This window comes from Netta rufina (genome assembly GCF_964035555.1).
Source record: "Netta rufina genome assembly, chromosome: Z".
Classification (NCBI taxonomy): domain Eukaryota; kingdom Metazoa; phylum Chordata; class Aves; order Anseriformes; family Anatidae; genus Netta; species Netta rufina.
The window spans coordinates 21,933,897-21,955,520 of NC_140126.1; the positions used below are offsets into that span (position 1 = coordinate 21,933,897).

Genomic DNA, 21,624 nt, shown 5'->3' on the forward strand with positions numbered 1-21,624 from the left:
CAACTGCAGGAGGTTGCATGGGGCTGGAGCAGGGATGTGCTGGCCAAGGATCCCCTGCCCCAAGACATGAGCTGGAGGTGGGAGCGGGGATGTGCTGGCCAAGGATCCCCTGCCCCAAGACATGAGCTGGAGGTGCTCCATGCCGTGGGATAGCCAGAAGCAGGATGGTCCCACTGCTGCAGGTCCTAGGTCCCTGTTTGACCCATCCTGGGGAGCACTCACCTTTGCTAGATTTTCCAAGCTGTTGGATGGAAGTGTGAGGCTTTGTCTGATTTGGGGGGGAAACAAAGCAAAACATTCACACAATCTTCATCCATTCCATAAACATAGCCCTGCAGCGTGGACACACCCAAGGCTGACCAGGCTGCCAGACATATCCCTTCATTATCTAGTCAGTTATTAATCAGAACTAGGTTCATCAAACCCTATGAAGAGAGAGTCTGAGACATCCTAAAGTTTTCACCAACTTCTATTGAGGCAGGGGGATGAACTTCAGAGCTGCTGAGTACTCAGAACACTTGATTTTTGGTGACTGAGTGTGAGACAAAGAGCCAGATATCAGATCTGAAGGTCTCTGGCATGCAGCTGGATTAATCAGCATTGGTTGTTAATTGAACATCAGAGAAGAAGCTGTTTGCCCCCACGTTTGCCAGGTAGCACTCACAGAAAACATACAAATCCATCCACGCTCTGCCAAGCTTGGACAGAGCTGTGGTCCTCTGCTGTGCTTCCTAGAGCTCTCCAGGCTTACACTCCTCTTCTGGGTCACCAAAGATGAGAAAAATAACATGTATTTGTGTATCAGACTTCACATGTATTCTGGACATTTGACCAAAAACCTTAAATGGGAAAGGTGCTGGTAGGTGGCATGTGCTGCATAAGAAGGTGTAGGCAACACTGTTAAACACATTTATGCCCATAACGTTACTTTAATAGTTTACAGTTTTACAGCTACATATGTTCAAAATGATAATTTCCAGAAAACTGCACAAGACTTGGGAAGTTCAACAAAAATGTTCTAAAGAGCTCTTCAGAAAAATACAACATCATAGTGTTTTGCCAACTCTTGGAATGTATTTATTCATGTTTGGGTTTGTGTAAGGAAGTTTCCATGCTTTAAATTTTTATTAAAAACATGTCATTAGAAATAAATAGCACATTTATAGTCATAAACAAACAAGTCATTTTTGCACACACTACTGCTGGATTTCCTTTTACAAAACTGGAAATGTATTCCACCATCTTATTTTCTTTTTTGTTTATTCCTGATATAAAAGGATAATGTTAACCATATGAAGTTTATACTTATCAGTTTTGTGTGTGCTCAGACTGAATACACTGAGGATTTATGTCTGTTTCCCTAATAACACTTATATTGGAAACATAGACTTCTGTTCTTGCTATTGATTTTGAATATAGTAAATTATCCTAAATATTGCAGAAAAATTATCATGGTAGTAACAAAGATTAATATACTTTTTCCTGCTTGCTCATGAGAATGACTGATTTGTATGGGGAAAAAAAGGGGGAATATGCTTGTACTGTAGAAAGGCTCAAAGTCTCGATAACACCAGCTGGTAAAGGAAAAATACTTTTTTTTTTTTTTTTTTTTAATTTGCCAGAACCTTATTGTCATTAGCTGTGTGAAAAAATGTTGCCTGGTTTCTCAGATACTAGGGAAGCAGAATTCCTCAATGCTGTTCTCTTTTCTGTTTTCTATTTCCTGCAGATCAAGCTGATAGTACTCAAACGTCACACGATTGATGTGCTTGCCACTGGAGACCATTCGTAGCACAGTATTGTCACAACCAATCTTCATTTGGGCTAATTAGGGAAAAGGGATAGAGACATAAGGATAAATTTATACCAGAGAGAGGGAAAAGTGATATGTAGTGTTGGGAATTACAAAGCACTAATGCATACTGCTTTGGAAACAAAGCACATTTAGGTGTAGTGATGACCGTCCGGTAGTGGCGTTGCTGACTAAATGCCTTCCTCTGCATTTGTTGGCTTTACTTTATAATGGCCTGGCTATTTCATTAAATGTTGTAGCCTTTACTCATGCAAACACCACTCACCTCCCATCCATCTGCAGTCTCAACTACAGACATGACACGGAATTTATACATGCTTGCACTCACTGGTTAGATACCACAAGTGACAGGCGAGAACAGCGGCACCCTATCCTGGAGATCTCCAAAACTAACAACACTGAAACACTGGGAGAGCAGAGACACAAGATGGGATTTTCCTTCCTTTATGCTGCCAGGAAAGCATGCTTTGATCTTTTTGCAGTGCTCATTATTTGCTCAGTCCCAGTGCTTACTTGTTAAGGCTTTGGGCAGTGCCTGGACCATTAGGCTGTGGTGTGTTGAAAGGTGATGTAGAGGGTACTCCAAGGTACCACACTCCCTCAGCCCCACATCTGTGTGCTGCAGAGCTCTATCCATCTCATCACTGCAACACTGCTTTCTCTCCTCAATTAAATATTAGGGAAACTGGAAATTGTTATTTATGTGTGGAGAAAGAAGTCACTGACATGGCACTGTTGTGAAAGAGGCTCAGCCTGAAAGCAGTGGGTGAGGGTTTTGAGACTTTTTGGGGTATGCTTTGCTTCTACAGCAGAAAGGAAGGCACTGAGAACACAACAAAAGCGAGAAAAAATGCCTGAACTGAAAATGTAACTCCTCTACCTTCATTTATTATGACTTTCCAGGCTTGTCTGTCTGTTGACACTAATAATAATATGTGTCATAGGAAAACTGTTTTAAAAATGTATATAACTTGATTATAATTACCGCAGGGGCAAGTGAAGGTATTCATGGGTGTGCTGCATCACACCCCCCCTGCTGCAGGCTCGAAGAGATTTAGCTCTCGTGTTCTGCTACATGTGAAGTTCACCAGTCTAGAGGAAATCTGGGTTTGAGAAGGCCCTGCATGGCCCTCTCTGGTTTGGTATTTTGTCATGCAGAGGTAAGTGGAAGAAGGAGTACTCACCAGACCCATGAAAGGAGTGACAGAGATCAGCTAGTGGAAACATCTTGGATGGGTCTAAACCAGTTCCCCCCAACAGCTCTACAAAATCTCCCACTCCCGCACAGCCTGCTGATGGTTTCTAAGAAGACAGAGATTAAAAGTTATTTGTTGTTTTCATCAAAATATAGCAATTTGCTAGACAAGACTGCAGTCAACAGCAGGTTTTAGAGTACTTTGTGCTCAAATCCATGTGAAATCAAAGCTGTTCTCATCTCAATCAATAAATAGTACTTCAATTTGTGAGTTAATTTATTTAAGAGGCTCTCAGAGAAAGATCTAAGTGAACTCTGGAAAATCACTGGCTTGCAGTTAAGTTGTCGATCCAGTTGCTTTCAGTGCAAGTAAGCAATCTCATTCTGGGTGCAATTAATTTGATGTGTAATCAAATTAATAGAGTCATAGGGCCGCACGCATGCCCACACAGCTGGCAGACAGTAACTTAGGCTCCAAAATAACCTCACTTTCAGATTCCTAAGCAGAAAGTAATGCCAAATCTCACCGTTCTGACTAAGAGAATAATCCCTGCTGTGGTCTCTTGTCTGCCCAATACTGAATAATGGGCCATCTCAAAGTCTGTTTTGGGACAAGTTGTTTCTAGGCGTCCTGAACCATCAGCCCTGAAGCTGCTGGTTCACAGGCTTCAAGAGCAGAGAAGGAGCTCCTGGCAGGACAGAGACATTGGCTTTTTGATCAGGCATACTGGTATTTTCTAGCTAACTTGTAATAAAGGAAGATTTTTTTCCTCTTATGTATTAAAACTTTACACTTGATTTAAATTTTTGTTTGCCTTTGTTTTCTTGTAACAAGAGTGGGGGTCTCCTTCTTTGTAGTGTGGAAGAGTGAGTGTCCCTGTGAAAACAGCATGTAAGGCAAGGCTATAGCTATGGACTGGTCTGAGGCAATCAATATTTAAAATCCGCACCTTCTGTAATTCTGTGACTGATTTTGCCCTCATGCACCAAGCTGTGAGCTGAATTTCCTCAGTCTGGCCAGTCTCTATCTGCACTGCAAGACTGACCATCTTTTCCTGAGCACTTCCCATCTGTGCTCAGACCTTTCCTTGCTCACCACTTGCCCACACCTTGTTCCCTTTTACTGTGCAAGCAAAATTTAAACATCTCTTAAAAACTCCTCACTCCCCTCTAGGAACTTCCCCAGATCCATTTTCCAGTGGATCTGCAGCCTGGGTCGTGCAGTCTCAGGACTCTCAGACTCCTAACAGCTCCACCTCTGGTATTATTTACTCTTTTCATTTGAATTTTTAAGCCTGCCCACCTCCAATCTTTTTTATTTATTTATTTATTTATTTCTTTCCGCAGAATTAGCAGATCAGCTCCTGCTGCTGATCAGCATATACAGCTAACATTTATTGCTCATTTTTTGTCTTGACAAAAATAGATCATTTCTGCAGTTTCACTCAAGCTGCCCTTTATGCTGTCTGCTGGTGGGGTACCACACACAGACTCAAATAGCTGTGTCTTCATTTTGCTCTAACCTTTTCCTTAAAGCTCTTCTTGGTGCAAACCACTCAAAACAACAACAACAAAAAAAAAAAAAAAAAAAAAAAAAAAAAAACAGATTAGCAACAGAGCCCCCTGTGTTGCCCTGACAGGGATTTGTTCACTGTTTCTTGTCTTGTTTCCACCAGTTGCCTGCTGAATTTCTGTCTTCTCATGTCCTGCCTCCCACCAGCACCTTGCCTGTGTCAGCTGTGTGCCCTGACTGCTGCTCAGACACAGGCAATCCGCACGGAGGACCTCAGCTACCAGTCTCACTGGAACCAGAAAACAAACATTTTTTTTCTATCCTTATGGACATTTTCACCTTTTCAGACCTCCCAGGCCCAGGGTGCTACCAACAGCTCTTGTCCTCTCCTGCCTGCTCATCACTTGAGCATCAAATGCTGTGCATCAGAGCAAACAGAGCAGAGGATGCTCAGCACACTGAGCATCTGTAGTGAACACATCTGTTTTTTCACCATGCTCATACCTCACTGCCTAACCTGCGTCTCCTTTCTCTGTTCAGAGTGCTTCCCGCTTTCATTAGTTTAAATGCAGACAGACAGCTCTGAGAGAACACTCTTTTCTTTCTAATTAAATGCTTGCTGTAACAAAGAGTAAGAAATATTTACATGTGCTAATGGCACTTTGCATAATTTGATTGCCTCTGCAATGTTACAGAGTCAATAACAGCAGAGACAGACCCAGCTCTGGTCTCTGGGGGTGCTGGCACACATGGTGGGCACATACGTGATCTGGAGCACACATGCCCTAAAAGCCAGTGCTGTGGCCATCCCTTCTTCACCCCTTCCTCCCCTGTCCATGCCCAGAGAAGATGCACGTGGTAGTGATTTATTAAGAAACAAAACCCACTCACCTTTAGAAAGAGGCCATTTAAATGTCCCAGGATGAGATCGGATATTTTTATCACCACTGGGTATATTATAGAAAAGCTGCAGTTTCTGTGCTGATGAGGAATGACCATGGTGAACCTTCCCGAGGGAGTCTGAGAGATGACATTGCAAGCTGGGGCACAGGAGAAGGTGCAGATGTTACTTGTACAGCCATTACTGCCCACATTTAGCAAAATTGTGTACTTTTGGTACTAACAAGTAAAAAACAATTTAACAGCTGAGAGTTAAAACCAAAATACTAAAAAGTATGCCTAAAATATTTTTAGGTTTTCTCGCTTGGCATTTATTCCCTAGAAATTTCCTTCCCATTGCTTATGGTGTAGAATGGGTTCTATCAGAATTTGAGGGTGAGGCCATCAAATAGGAGAGCTCACACCCCAAATCCACGCGTCAGGGATTTGTGTTCTCAGGGGCTCCTACTTTTTGCCAGTTAAAGCGAAATATGGATGAAGGGCTTTCATTTACCTTTGACTTGTCATTGCACGATACTGCCAGCAAACCCCCAAGCCCTCTCCTGCTCCTTGTAACTGGGGTTCCCTTACTCTGTGAAACACCCCACTCAAACTAGAGCAGGCACATGCTTATTTTGTTTTGAAGTTCAAAATCATCAGTTCAGGTAGTAGCTTATCGCTGGTGTGCGTGACCCAAGGGATCCTCCATGCAGGCAATGGAGGCCTGCAGCTGCTTTGGCCAGCAGGTGATGGACAGAAGCAAGCTCCAGCAGTTGCACACAATGATCAGGTCCATGGGCACAAAGCCACACCAGCCTGGAGACCCAGTGTCCAGGCTCGTGTCTTAACAACTCAAAGTTAGGGAAGGGCAGACATGCTCTCACCTTCATCTTTTGCATTGTAAGGCAGATGAATCAGATTAATTAGTCAAACAGCTTAAATACTGAAGATAGATGTCCTGTCCTCTTTTGGAAAAGTGTTGCAAGTGACCAATATTTGTACCTTGCTAGCTCGTGGGCTCAGGGAAATAACTTGCGAGTAGGTCCTTGGGATCATATATCACTCTCCATGTTACTGTTCAATATACTGATTGTACTGCTGAACTTTTTCAAATATTTTTTCCTCATTGTTCACCCAGATTTAGAAATTGCTCAGATTAAAATCTCTAGTTTAATACTACCCGTTCAAGCCAAATGTGACAGGACACAACAATATTAGATTTGAAGAGATCATCTTTGAAAGAAAGATCCTTCTTGTCCTGAATACAGAAGAAATTATGAAGTTCTCTTGTATAGTTCTCTAATTTTCTTTTCTGAGACACAAGCTGAGCCTGAGTCAAACCGCCAGGCAGGCAGCTCCACAAAAGTCACTGGAACTGTGTTGGTGCAGATAAAATCAGAGAGAATTCAGTGCAAACCATCACTTTTGTTTTGCTTTCCACCCCAGATGTAAGCTATTTAATTAGATAAAATAAGACTTACGGAAGAGGTTGGTAGTTTTCTTGACTGTGACAGTAAATCCATTGCCTGGGTGGTGAATCCTGAAGAATATCATTGCCACGTTCTGTGATGACCTGACGCTCCTCTGCATGTTGCCACTTTCACAGAAGTCTGTGTATCTTTCAGAAGTGGGGAGGGGATGGTCCAAGGAACTAGGAAATTTCTCTCCTTTGAGTATCCAGCCATCAAATACCTATAGGGGTTCAATAATTGAAACCAGGGCTTTTGCATATCATCCTCTCAGCAGAGAAGAGAAGTGTAAAGTGTTATGTTGTTTTATTTTGACACCAGATAGCTTGTTAAAAACCCCTAGGTAAAGCCAAAAAATCTTTGCATTTATCTATTTCCTAACATTTAACTAATAATCAAAGCTTAAATCAACATTTAGGAATGGGATGGTTATAAATTTTATTGTTTTTATTTCCTTCAGATGACAATTTTGGTGACTTGTTTTTGAGGGAGACAGCTCTCTTTGCTCCAACACCATCAAATTCACATCAGTTTTTGATTTATTAGTACTGCTGTTCAATTGCTACTAAAACTAATTTTTAATGTGAAAGCCACATCAAACAAAAGTCACACTTCTGAGCTGTGGACATGAAGTCCACTGACCTGCCTGTAATCTTCCACCATCCATGTTTTGCAGCTTGTCTTCAATGTGCCCAGAGCCCCCCAGAGCATCCATGTTTCAGTCCAAAAGAAAAGCACGATAAATCTTAGGGGAGGAATTATCAGCAGGGGGATTTCTCTCACCTGTGTCTTTTCTTTCAGCTCACTGTAATCACTAGAAAGCACAACAAATGCTGCCTACTGGGCTAGAGCTTAAGCAGCAACCTCTGCAAATCTTTCTTTCACAACAGAAATAGCAACAAATTGGCCCTCACCATGTTCAGGAAGACCTGTCAGAAACATGCCAGAACTGGAAATCTGTGTTAACCCTAGCACAGCTGTGCAGTTACCTTCCCTTCCTAGCATTTCCAGTTCCCTCCTGCCTGCTCTCACCTGATAACTCCTTTTGTGCTCTGATCATGCTTTGAAAATCGGAGGACCAGATCCTGCTGCTGCTGCGGTGAGTAATCCTGATGTGAGCGTGTGTGGGACGTTTTGGTGGAAGACCTGCAGGATTGGTTTCCAGATTTGCTAGAACTGCAAATTTTCTGAACTTGTGAGAAGCAGCTGCCCAAATCACATCAGGGAAAAGCTGCCTGTATGAATACAGTAGCAACTGGGGACACCATAATCAGAGGAAGGAAACATTTATAAAGTTTTAAAGGTTGCTTGCTATTTTTTTTTTTAGCTTTCACAAGTATCTATGAGTCGAGGAAGAAAATCCCTGAAATCATCCTGTAGCAACAATTGGAGAGACCCCAACCAAGGGACAGAGGGACAAGACCCCCCAGCAGAGGGACAAGGACAGGGCTAAAGGGCAGTTTTCCTCCTCCTTCCCCCCCCGCAGCTCAGCTTGCAGCCATTCAGGAGGGGCTCTGTGCTGTGCATAAAGGGCAGAGCAAGAGGCAAAGGGAGCAGGCAGGTACCTTCAAACCTCCCCTTACCACCAAAACTGAGTTCAGGTCTTGGTCACACATCTGTCTGCTACCAAATTGCTCCAGTAATATTTTTTTTTTTTTTAGTTCTGGACTATAAATGGCTTTGCATCACAGACCTCTCTCTGTTTGGAGCATGCTCTAGCAGGGCCATTTGATAGTCTTTCCTGCAATGATCCACACATTAACAAGTTAATGCAGTGAGTGGAGGTCCTCACAAAGTAATAGCATTTCAGAGGGCTGTCATTATCTCCTCACATGATTTATATTATCACAGAGACAACAAGAAAACCCTCCTACCGGGGCTGAGAGCCTTGGCTAGCACCGACCAAGCTTTTCGGTCAGTCTGCCAGCTGCAGACACTTCAGTGGAGGTGCTCCTGGAAAAGTTCGGAACAGACCATGCTGCAGTTTCGAGACTGATTCCCTGCCTGCGATAGACTTTGCTTTATGGGGGTGGTGGTGGTGGGAATGCCACCAAAGCACCTGGGGGAGGAGGAGCAGCAGTCCCAGAGATGGATGCTTTGTAAAAGGCTGTTCTGTATGCGCACACACACACACGCACTCGCGTGCCCTTCCACACACAGCCAGCATCTCACACACCAGAGCAGGGACACAGGGACAAGCAGCAGGAGCTGCCAACTCCTTACCTTCAGGAAATCGCCTCCTTGGCAGTCAATGTCTACGAAGTCATAGTCTATCGTGATGAGCTCCTCGGGCTCGCCGATGAAGAAGGTCGCACAGTGCAGCTGGGGCTGCTCTGCGGTGAAGGTGAACTGCCCCTCTATACTCAGCATGTCAATGCAGCCTGCAGGGACAGAGCCGGGAGCTGCTGCCTCTGCCTGCTCAGAAGGGAGACCCAGTGCCCACTCCCCCTGCACGGGGAAGGGGAGAGCGAGGAGAGACCCCACACTGAGACCCAGTCAGTAGGGAGGAGAGGGAGACGGCTGAGCAATGGGGGATGCTCACAGGTGTGGTGGGGGAAAATGACACATCACAGCACCTCTGAGCTGAAAACTGCATCTGCATGTGTACACAAGTGTATAAAGACTGAGTTCCTTTGTATTTATCCCTCATCACAGCTTTTCCATCTACCACTTCCCCTGGAGACAGACCCTGCCCGCGACTGCAGGTGGATGACCCCCAACCTCCTCCCATCAGTGGAAAATCAGTTCTGACCCCCAGCCTCCTTCAGAGCCCCTCTTGAGCTCTCTGCCTCAGCCACAGCTTGCGGAGGTTTTAACACTCTGCCTGTCTCCCCCCTGCCCTGCAAAATGCACCTGCAGCTCTGTCACTCCCAAATTACCCCAAGCTCACCCCCCCCAGGAACCTCCCACTCCTCAGAGAGACCCAGCAGAGCTTTGAAGAAACTCACGGAGCGACCGCCGGTAGATCTGTCCTGCAGAAAGCTCTCGCTTCAAATCTTCGCTGAGGAGTAGGAAGGGCTCATCTTCACCTGCATCCCTTACCTGTCAGGGAAACAGGGCAAGAAGAGGCTGGGGCAAAGCAAAAAACAGCCCCCTCCTTGCACTTCTCTAAAATAGGTGCTGGCAGATTAAATCCCTTCTCCGGGAAGGGTGCAGCTGTGCAAGAGCTTAGTCAGAAAGCTGCTTTAGTGGGGGAGCAAACCTGCACCTTAGAGGTTAGCCCAGCTCAGCACACAGCAAGTGTCTCAATTACTTAGCAAAAAGTGCAAGTTTGAGAAAAGGACAAATAAATGAAAGGAGTGCTTTTATATTAATGTCACACCTCTGGTCAGGTGCAGAGGGAATGGGAATAGGAAAGGAGAGTCAAATCCCAATTCTCAGGAGCTGGGAATAAAGTTAGAAGAGAGCAGAAAAGCACATCAAGGTGCGTTAGCCATCAGCCCCATTGCTCACCTCTAGGTATCTGGTCTCCCCCTTGTAGGCTGCCAGGAAGATGAGGACAAGGTGGCACTGAAGCTGGAAGGCAGACGGCATGCTGGCACCCCTCTCTGCCCACGCTAAGTGCCTGCTGCTCTGTGCTGGGAGGCAGGAGCCGCCAGGGCATCTTCCAGCGACTCTTTTTATAGAGCTGTTGGGAGGGGAGGCACTTGGTCCCCGTACTGATAGGGTAACCCATGGTAACTGAATTCCTCTCGCAGTAACACAGTACGTGGGCATGACGAGGGTCCAAATCACAGCCACAGATTCCCCAGCCAACAGCGCTCCCCTTGCTGGCAAATGTCTTTTCTACTTCTCTGTCTGGTGGAGCTGAAAAGCTCCGAGGAGGAAAGTGTGTTCCTGCACAGCCAGGGCGCTTGCTCCCTGTGGTGATTTCCAGTTACTCAAAAGCAAAGTGAGAATCAAAGAGCATCCCTCCCTCCTCCTCCTCCTCTCTGCTCTCAGGGCATTTCAGACCTGCAGGGCTCCTCCTGCTGCTCCGCAGCATGTAGCACGAACACTGACCTCCTGGTCCTGTGCCTGTGGTGGGGGCACAAAGGGGTCTGCAGCAAGTACACAGGAAAATGAGACAGTCCTCTGCAGCAGACACAGCTTTCACACAGAAATTAGGAAAACTTGGGGGTCCTAAGGGAGTATTTCCCACAGAACTGCTGATACAGCTGTCCCTCATCCCTGATCCTCAGGGGAAATTTGAGAAATACCTTCAAAGGATGAACCTGGAGATGAAAATTTGTAACTCTGCAGAGTACTGAAAATCATGAACTCGAACTCAGTGACTAGTTTTATGGCATACTCTAATTTTCCTCTGACCCTGAGTGATCCACTGATGGTGTGCATACAATACCTACAATTTGCCCATCTCAGTCATCTTGATAACATCTTCTCAGCTACGCTTTTCTGTCAAAATCTCATTTTGGTTCAGTAAAACTTAAAAAACAATATGATCCAAACTTGCAGAGCTTTAACTTTGCTGCTCATGATTTCAATCTTAAGGATGGTAGACAGGAACATTTGCCAGTTGTTTCACACCACTTGATGGTCAAATATTAATAGCAAAAAATACTACTCTGTCTATATGCTTTGATTTTATTATGCTATAATTCTTATGTTTGGAGTTTACTTTAAACTATAATATTCCTCAGTATCTGCATAGCACTTCTGTGATTATGCAGTATCTGCATGATTTCCAATAGCATAAAGAATACTGAGGAAACAGAAAATGTTTTTGAACTTTTCACACTAGGTTGTACTCAAAGGTTGCTAAAACTGCTTCAGGGAACTGTGTGGTTAATTGCTGAATGAACCAAGAGTGAATTAATTCATCTTCATGTACTTGCCTTGAATTGTTAACTGCGATTTTAAGCAAGCATCATCAGAAGCACTACGGGAGCTCAGAATTTAAATACTCTGGAGTTCTTCAGGGACTGAACTTGTGGAGGAAAGCTGTAGGGCTTAGCCACAGCCTGTGAGAGGGTGGCTGGGAGGTTGCTCGGGGTGGTGTGAGATGCCCCAGAGACCACCAGGAGCCTGCATGACCTGAGGGGGTTGCAGAAGAGCCCAGCCTCTTGTACTTCTCTGATCACACACTTGCTTTCTGAAGAGAAGAAGAAAGTCAGGATCATTGCATAGCAGGCAGCTTGGTGCTTGTTTGGAAAATGACAGAGGTTTGACTAAAGTGGCCAGAAGTGGTAGCTGGAGACCTACTACAGCCCCAATAAGAACCTCACTCCCCCTGCTCCCCATATTCCCAGCCCTTGGCAGCCCCCAGCCCCATTCTGGCTGGGGTGCCTGCACTTACCCTGCCGGCCTAAGCCTCAGCGGCTGTGTCCTCCTTGGATGCCTTTACTAAGTGAGGAAGAGTGCTCAGTTGTCTGAGGATTTCACCAGTTACTGAAGATTTGGTTGAATTCATCTGCAAAAAGGAGTGAAGGACAGGTGACACTGCAGCAAAACCTGTCTATTTCAGATCACCTGTGATCTGATCTGCTCTCACAAAATACACCAAGAGAAACACCATGGTTTTAAACCCTTCCCAGTGAAGGGTAGCTGAGGCCTGGGCTAGCACAGCATTACCTGGGGGGGTGCCCAGAAGAGCAGGTAACCCTGGGGCCATAGCACAGCAAGCTGCTGGCACCAGGAGGTGTGAGGACTGTAATACAATCCTGAAGGTGGTGGAGAAAGGTGAGGAGCCACCTCGGGCCTACAAAGGCTTCATGCTTCTGACACAGCACCTGCAGGAGTTTGCTTTGAGCACTGCAAATATTCTGCATGGCGTTATTGCTAAAGCTAAACTCAGATGCCTGTTGCTGTAGAAGGGGAATTCACTATTAGCAGGGACACTCATGCAACTTGCTGTTTCCTCCGTGCCACATCTTGCTTTGCATTTCAGCTCTGTGCTCAGCAGCAACTGGTGAGGAAGGCACAGTGACATCCTGCCCAGCCTCCTCGTGAAGTCACCCAGCACCAGAGGTGATTCCCTGCTTCCTAAAGCATAGGGCTAACACAGTCACAGGATGGTTGAGGTGGAAGGGACCTCCATCCAGCCCACCCCAAACCCTGAGTTGCTCCTCTGCTGTCAGAGTCTCCCCTTGCCTGCACAGACCAGACCCTCGCTCCAGCTCTGCGTGTGCTTAAGGATGAGGCTGAACTTGTCAGATGTGATTACACCTATCAAAGCAAAGAAAAATCAGCAATTTAATCAGGGTTCAAAATATCCCTAGGGCACTTTGGAAGGGAAAAGCACCTTAAATGTGATACAAACCCTTGGGCAAATGAGAAGAGTGCCTTTATTTATTTATTTATTTATTTTTATTGGGTTGAGTCACAGTAACACTTAATAGGACAATTTTGTTTTGTTAACATCAGATTACATAACAAAGAAAAGCACATTCCCACCCTGTCCAACCCCGCTGTAGACCAGATAATCTCATGCTGTGACACCTCCACTACACCAGCAACCTCTGTGGCTGTAACACAGCCCTGGGAGCACCTATCTCCTGCCTGGCAGAAGCAGGACATCACCTGCCCTACACCGTGGTGGCACCTCAGATCCTGCAGAGCATTGTACTGCTAGAGCTGGGGTCTGTAGGTGGGTTCAGATGCCCACAGCTGCCTGTCCCATGGTGAAAATTCCCCCACACAGTCTTGGGAGCTTGTAGGTGTCTTGTCAGCTGCTTTTTCAGACAAGAGAGATCACAGCTGTGGTGAGAGGTGGAGAAAATACAGCAGAATAGAGAGTAGTGAAACAAGCCTTGTTTACTCTCCCCTGTGGAGATCAAGTGATGCTCTGTGCTATAATGCAGTCAGTAATTGTGTTTTCCTTTCCTTTGAGGTAAGGTGGTTGGTACTGTGAGGCTGTGTACGATGCTCTTGGAACTGAGCTTTGCAGAAAGCAGTGCTCCAGCTACAGGCACTCCTTAGGGCTGCCTTGCTGATGAGAACAGGGACTGGGTGTTACAAACCACACAGGACCCCTGGTCTCCAAAAGGGTCTTTTGAGCCCCCAGCTCCCTAAAACAACACTCTTCCATGCTTGAATTCCTGTGAAAGATCATTATATTTCCACACAAGCTTCTTCACAACCATAGCACAGGCTGTAGCCATCATTCCCTCCCCTCAGAGTGGAAATTTCCCCTGCAGCTAATTGCCCCCTACACCCAAGGGAAGCCCAGAGCTTTCTCACTCCACACAAACCACAGCTCCTGGATTTCCTGTGATATACCTGTTGAAAACTTTGGTCTTCTAATTTGGGCCATATTTTAAACCCTGTATTTCCTAATTCCCCTGGGCTGCAGCCTGAGTCTTAGCACAAGCACCAGAGCAGATCAAACCTCCCTCTAACACCAGAACCTCAGACAAATGTTAGTTTTCCTGTATAGCCACATCCCCATGCAAGCTCTGTCTCCTTCACGCCGCAGGGAACATCCCAGTGACAGGCTGCTGCACATCCCACAGGGACTCCCCTGCTCGTCCACACCAGGCAAATCCTCTGCCTGCTCAGAACAGCAGCAAGCCCATAGTGCTTCACCACCAACAGCATGGGTAAGGAGGACTTCTTCTGCCTCAGGCACTCCATCCTCAGCTGCTCATGCTGATTTCTCGTGGATGCTCAGCCCAGCTGGAGAAACGATGCAGGGCATTGAATGTGCAGGACCTCTGGCTGTGGTTTAACCTTCTTGCTGTGTCAGCTGCTAAACACTGTGCTGAGTTAACATGTATTTCTCTTATGCTTATCCCTGCTTTAATTCAGAATTAAACAAGAAAGTAGCTTTTCCTTTTCTATAGTGTCTGGGAAATGTAACACTATCTAGCTGTTGCTGTTTCTCATGTGGCAGCAGGTCCCACACCATTGTCTGTGTCTTTGCACATAGGGGATTGCTGCACATCACTGGCATTTTATTATAGAGGTATGCCATTCAACTGGCTGCAATCCCTTCCACATATTAGTCCTGAACAGTGGGATTAACTAGCCTAGATTAAGGAGACAAAGAAATCTAGAGGCTCTAAAATGTCATAATTACTACTGTGAGGGGCAAGTTTTCAATCCCGTGATTACTAAATTCTTTGCTAGCAATCAATTACTGCTCTGAAAAAAAATGCCACGGAAAAGGAAACAAAGGTGAGGCTGCATGAAAAATCACAGCTGCAGGGGTCATTAGGAAACCATATCCTTAATATAGACTTACACAGAACATCACTTCAAAGCCTGAGGGATTGTGAAACTAGAGCCACATGTTTAGAATAGAAGGGAATGACAGAACAGAGTAGCTCGTTTGGAAGGGATCTTCAAAGATTATCTAGTCCAACTGCCTGAGGAAGCTCCTGCCTCTAGCCCATTTCCCTTATCGTATAAGTCACCATAGGAAACACTGAAGTCCCTGAATCCCTTCTCAGTACTCACAGATCATTACTGAACACTTCACTTCAGTTCTGAGGGCTAGAGGGGAAGATTTTGTATTCCCATACATCTCCATTGCCCCAGGCTCCTATGCATGTTTCTGCCTCCTCCCTTGCAGGTGCTGGGGAGAAGGAGAAAGAAGAGGAGTGAGACTTTGCAGCCACATCCCATTGCTAACCATCAGGTCCCCTCTCCACTAACAGGTTATGCCATGCTATTACCACAGCTGATTAGGGCCAGTTAATTGTCAAGACATGGTGCCAAATTTCTCTGTGTGTCCAGCACACACTGCCTACCACACCCCAGGGCAATGGGTCACTGCTCTGCCCAGGTCCTGGCCAGGGAGCAACCTGTAGTACAGAAAAATCAATGGAGAGCTAATTAACATCTCAAAAACCCTTGTCATTTGGAGGGCCCAAAATGTGACTGACAGACCCCTTGGAACTGTGATGATCATAACTACATGATCATGACTACATCTGGGGACCACTTGTGGCATGAGATGTGAGTTTCTTTGTTGCCACAGCAGTAATTGGTGGATAAGCACCCATTCTACAAAACGCACCGGTGGAACTACTGGAAAAAAAAACAGTTTAAGTAGCCAGGCTGTTGTCATACAACAGAAAAGGTACATCTCAACATGATTAAAGTAATTAAGTTGTGCCTATCAGTGTTTTGATACACAAACCCAACCATAGTTCCAATGACAACTGAAACCAAGCACCAAAAGTACAGTGTTCGGGATCTCATTTTGTACCTTTACTCTACCTCTGTTTTGGGGGAGTCAGGCAAATCTTCTGGCAACATATGATCCATCCTAAACCCAACACTCCTCCCACTGCAGGCAATGGGCATTTCTGCCACTACCTGCTGTCCCCAGCTCTGTGTGCTGGTAGAGGAAAATCTACCACCTCTTCCAAGCCTTGCAGTACATCTTTCTGTAATGACACTTCTGTTACTTGTGTGTGTATGAATAAGTTGGCCTTAAATAGAGATGAACTTTCAGTAAGGTGAAGTAAATGTAGCTTGTTAACTCTGGGCAGTTTAACACAAGAGATGTGTGATTTGTTATGTTGAGTAGCTTTGAGAAATGACGAATGCCTGTGGATTGGTGAACAGAAAGACTATCAGCATTGTGCAGGCTTGATGATAAGTGTTGCATTAACACTATTTATGGCATTGAATAAGAACAAGAATTGTGAAGCTCGCAGTTTAGCGGGTTACAAATAATCAAGCAAATATTATATTCAGACACTGAGATTACCCTGAGGGCGATGATCACTACAAGCTCTGCCTGTGACTCAATGCAGCGTCTACACAAAGCAGTTGGGGCCAAGAAGTGGGAGTGGAGAAAAGTTTTCTCCCAGGAAGAAAAAAAGAGATGTGGGAGGGGGTGATGGGGAAAGGCATGTGCCATGGCTCTGGTGTTAGGAGAGTTTCAGGACATTTGCCCACCTGGGATGTCAACTCTGAACATGGCTCCAACATGAGAGATCTGGTAGGTGCTCCATATCTTTGTCCTCCTTTTCTCCATGTCTGCATCCCAACAGATCAGCACTGGGTTGTGTCAGTCTTCACCTAAAGTAGTGGCTTCCCTGACCAGTCCCAGTGTCCTTGGAGAAGAGCAGTTTCCTTCCCAGAATGGGGCACAATTACTGGTGTTGCACTTTGCTCGGAGGCAAACATCAGATTACGCGCCAGACCTGCAGAGGATACAGGGTGTTTCAGCCACTGCTTCCTCTCCTCTCCCAGACTTGAGTTACCAGAACATTTGTCATTTTATTTTCAATGCTGAGGTCACCTTAGAATACAAAATATTATTTTTGGATATATAGAAAAATCTTACTACTTACACACACCTCATTCCAAAATTTGTTAGAATTGGGTCACTGTGAAGAACAAAATTCCTCTCTGACAGAGCTCCCCTTCAAAGAGTGATATCATGAAATATTTTTCCTATCCAAGGACAAGTACTTCTCAGCTGAAGTGACTGTCTCCTTGATTGATTCTCACTCATCCAGGGAAAGAGCTGTGATTCAACCTGATCGTCTCCAACAGTGTTAGGTATTACAATAATGGGCCATTTCAGAAATACTGTGGATTGTAACACAGTTCAGCTAGTCAATATGAGTCAGATAAGAGATGCCAGCATACCCAGCATATCGATGTATTTATCCTCTCAGCTACTCCTACCACTTAGCTCTTTTTCACATGCATGTAATTCCTCCCCTTCTAGACAGAAGTACCGCAGTGTTTCGTGTCAATGAAAAAAAACAAACATTGAAGGACTTTGAGATCACCTGGCATTCTTCCACCTCCTGAAGCCTAGAGACAGCTTAGACTTTGATAGAAATTTCACAGACCATCTCTTACCTCAGGTCTGCCAACATGTTTTTTCACTGCACAGAGAAATCAAACTCAGCTTTCAAATTCTCATGAATTGATTTCACTTAATTTGTTTCCTGGGGCAACAAAAAATGACAAAAATTTTCCCTGAGTGACAACTGTAAAATAGGTCATTGATGCAAAGACAAAAAAGCTTTAGCTTCTCCTAGTCAAGACATTTGTAGTTTAACAGGACAGAGCTCTCCAGAACTATATCTCCTCCAACTACCTGTAGCTTAACCATGTGGACCTATCTGCCACTGCCACTCAACATCCACAGCCAGAGCTGGGGAAGATGCAGTTTTTGCAGTGTTCTCAGTTTCCTGACATTTTTCAGCTCACAAAAAAAAAAAACAAAAAAAAAAAAAACAAAAAAAAAACACTTATCTAAAACCCCAGCAGGTTCACTTGCCCTTCAGCTCCTCACAACTTGTTCTACCCACAGGTTTTTCCTGTCCATGTGCTTTTCTGGGTTCATGCAACAGATGTGAATGTGGAGTCATCCTAACACATGGAGCTTTAGGAGAGACTCCACCAGCAGAGATACTTGGTACCCATACTGCGACTGTTTGCTCTGCAACACACAAAGTCAACCAAGACCTGAGAGTGACAGCTTGCAATTTGAAGGAGACAAACCAAAGGAACATCTCCCACTGATTTATCCTACAAATACCTGTACTCTGAGCAACAGCTTCTTCTGTTTTCCTCTCAGCTGCCTTGTTGCAACATTTGCAATTTTACAGATATGTCCTTATTTAGCCAACCAGCTAACAGAAGCACAACTTTCCATTGACGGCTAATTTAAAGTCATAAGCACATGTCCTCAGCTGTTGCAAAATTACGCCACTAAGTGCAATAGGCTTTGTTGTTTTATATCAGCTGAGAATCTACTTGCTAGGGCAAAATAAGTGGATGCAGCTGCAGTTCTCTTCCTTGGGAGTAGTCCCCCTCTTACACAACTGATTGCAGGTGGCTGGAATTTGGTATTTAAAAAGACTTTTTTATTTTTTAATGTATCTGGAGAAGTTCACTCATCTGCTCTGCCTGATGGTTACCCAAGGGCATGTAGCCCAGCTCAGAGGAAAGGACATGGATGAAAATGTCCTTGCTTAGAAAAAAAAGATTGCTAGATCATAAACAAAAAATCTTATCTCATGCAGTATCATGTGGAAGAAGAAAGATAAAATTGAAAATGTGACCCCTTTTTTCCTTTAAATAATACAGTGCCATTCAACAGACTTAATTATCCCTAAAGACACATCTATTAATTGTTAGCCTGTCAATCAAACCCGTTATTAGACATGCACATGACATCACATCACAGTCTAAGAAATCTTCCTGCCAGTCAAAAACCTTTATATAGATTAATCTGATTTAAGAGGCAAGTCCTGTCTTTGACCTTTTAACCAACTTATCTGGGTGGAAATCTGAGAGTAACTGAACTTTTTTCGGCATGGTGCCAGCCTAGGACTGTGGGCTTTGGGTCGTGGCCAAGAGTTTCCCTCCTGGCCACTCTCTGCTTTACACTGCAGCACAGCCTGCAACGCTCGTAGTGGAAAGGGGCTCAGACTTGGACTGCTGAGTAAATTGGCATGGACTTGCATTGCCATAGGAGAGCTCTGCCCCACCTTTCTCTGGCCTGCATGCATGGGAGTGTTAATTTTCCAACTGCTTGGGATACCATGAAGCCATGCTTCACTGAGATACATGCACTGGATTTTGAGATTTAGAGTCCGTACTGTACACACTGCATAGACCCAGCACATTGCTGTGACTGAACACCCACAGCAGTGCTTGCTGCACTAAGGGAGACCTATAAGCCTTTGCCCCAGGAGTAAATAGCTGCTCTGCTAAGGGGAAAGTGCACATCTCAAAAGAGCAGGCACTGTACTGACAGCATGGGGAGATTGCCAGCCTATGTATAGGGATGCCAAGGGTGAGGAGTTATGCACCAGGATTTGAAAGGTAGTCCTATCCAGATTTCCCAGACCAAATAGGTGTGCATGGCATTCTCCCCTCCCACAACCCCAGGCCACTTTGTTTCTCACCTTTAAGAGCAGGAACTGTTGTTGTAGGATGATGATTTTTCCACTGGGCTTGACACCGCCTACAGGGCTGTAGAGCAAAAGAAATGTTGCCTTCCAGTTGACCTGGACAGTAAGTCAGAGCTAAGAGGGACTGCTCCCTTTCAAAGCACTGGTGGTGTCACATGCAGTGTTTGGAGATCAGCAGTTGGACACCAAATCTGAAGAGGTTATAAATTTATTTACCAATAGTGCATGAAGCTTTGTGTATCAAGTTGCACTGCCACTTCAAGTATCCTTTGAACTGAAATAAAAGTAAAAGGCAAAGGCTGAGGCTTTCAAGATAATGCCATTTATCTTCTCAAAATCTGCTTTTTAGATGTCAGGGAAAACAATTTCACAATAGCTAGAAAGGATCTTGTCTGGCATCACTGGATTTTTATTGGTCTTTAATGTAACTTGAAAATATTAGGCCATATTGCAGTGTTCACTTTTCTATTGATTTTTCAGACAGTCTGGTAACACAAATGAAAAAATGCCCATAATTAGACGTCTTTCCTAAAGCTGAAAGCTGACTTTGGAGGAACCCACACAACAAGCTTCCTCTTCATGTAAAAGTTTAAAGTGGCTCCTGGATTCATGAATTACAGGAAAACTTGAAGTCAGCAAGAAAAGTGTCAGTAAACAATGAGAAAAAAATAATGGCTTCATGTTTAAAGAAGATAGCTCTACTTTTAAGAGCAGCTAAATCAAAAAGTTCATGTCTGCAGGACAAAATGTCTGTAGTGAGGTTGGTCACACAAACACCTTCCTGCATAGCCAGCAAGAGTGTCCTCAGTGCAGCTCTCCATCCTGAAGCTTGCTTACAGAAAAGTTCTGAGGCAATACAAAACTTTGAGGTGATCTTCCCCAGAAAAAGGAAGATTTTAGGCATCTCTTCTAGCAGTGCTATCTGCGAATGCAGCAGTGGTTGTCACGGGCAGAAGAAGAATGGCTGAGGAGTGAGTGACCTTCTGGTGCAGTGGGTCAACCCACTGTTAGCCCAGGATTGGGATGGCAAGTGCCTTGCCCCAGGACCCCAGGTTATGCCAGTGTTTTTTGTTTTCTAGTGTTTGAATGGGCTTTGTAGCATTTTCTTCATTTTCTGTTTATTCTCTGGTTTTTGTATGGAATACTTTCTTCTTTGCTACTGATAGAATTTAACAGTTGTCCATGTAGTTAAAACAGCAACCAGGAAAACCTAACCAGCAAAGCCAAACACTGATTTATTAAGTTTTATAAAACTTTGGTTGGAATAAAGGCCATCTGAGTCATTCTTGTCTGGTTCTTATGCAAGCAAGCCCCTTCTGCAGAGGAGCGAGACTGCACTCAGTCTGCAGTCAGTTCTGCTGATGAGATGGCTCCACAAACCCTCTTCAGCAGGGCTCCCTGTCTGACCCCAGTTGTGACTTTCCACAGCTACACTCAACACACAAGCTGCTGAGTGTCTAGGGTCCCACCAAGGATAGGCACGGGGGTTATGGACGTGCTGAAGCTTATTTCCAGAAAGGTTTTTGCTCAAAAGTTGTAATGGAAAAAGCAGTCCTCACTGAGACAACCTGAGTCCTTGTAGCTTTGGGCTGAAGGTTTAGACTATGCTCCTCTCCATGCCACCCAAGAAGGGGAAGCTCTGAGAGACCAGAAACAGTCTTCAGGACCATGAAAGAAGTCTTGCCTTTTCTGGCTGGTCCTGCTGCCACCCTCGTCCAAGAACAGCAAGGATATTAAAGTGCATGACATGAAAGAGGACAAAAAGTTGTGTTATTGTCTTCAGTTTAATACTTTCTGCCACGCTCCTGTATAAGACATTCTGTGAATGCTATATAACTTCTGTTATGGTAGAGTTAAAGAGCCTCTACCACCACCCAAACTTGCTTTTTTTTTTTTCTTTTTTTTTCCAAGATAAGATCATT

At 44.8% G+C, this 21,624-nt stretch overlaps 1 protein-coding gene across 1 annotated transcript; it reads right to left on the bottom strand.

Moving 5' to 3' along the window:
- Positions 1-1,666: 1,666 nt before the first annotated feature.
- Positions 1,667-10,403, bottom strand: CRHBP (corticotropin releasing hormone binding protein; the record flags this gene model as incomplete). Its single annotated transcript, XM_084305752.1, has 7 exons — positions 1,667-1,824; positions 2,998-3,115; positions 5,413-5,561; positions 6,882-7,092; positions 9,093-9,250; positions 9,818-9,911; positions 10,323-10,403. 7 exons carry the CDS (start codon positions 10,401-10,403, stop codon positions 1,667-1,669), a joined length of 969 nt encoding a protein of 322 aa, XP_084161878.1.
- Between the last annotated feature and the right edge of the window lie 11,221 nt (positions 10,404-21,624).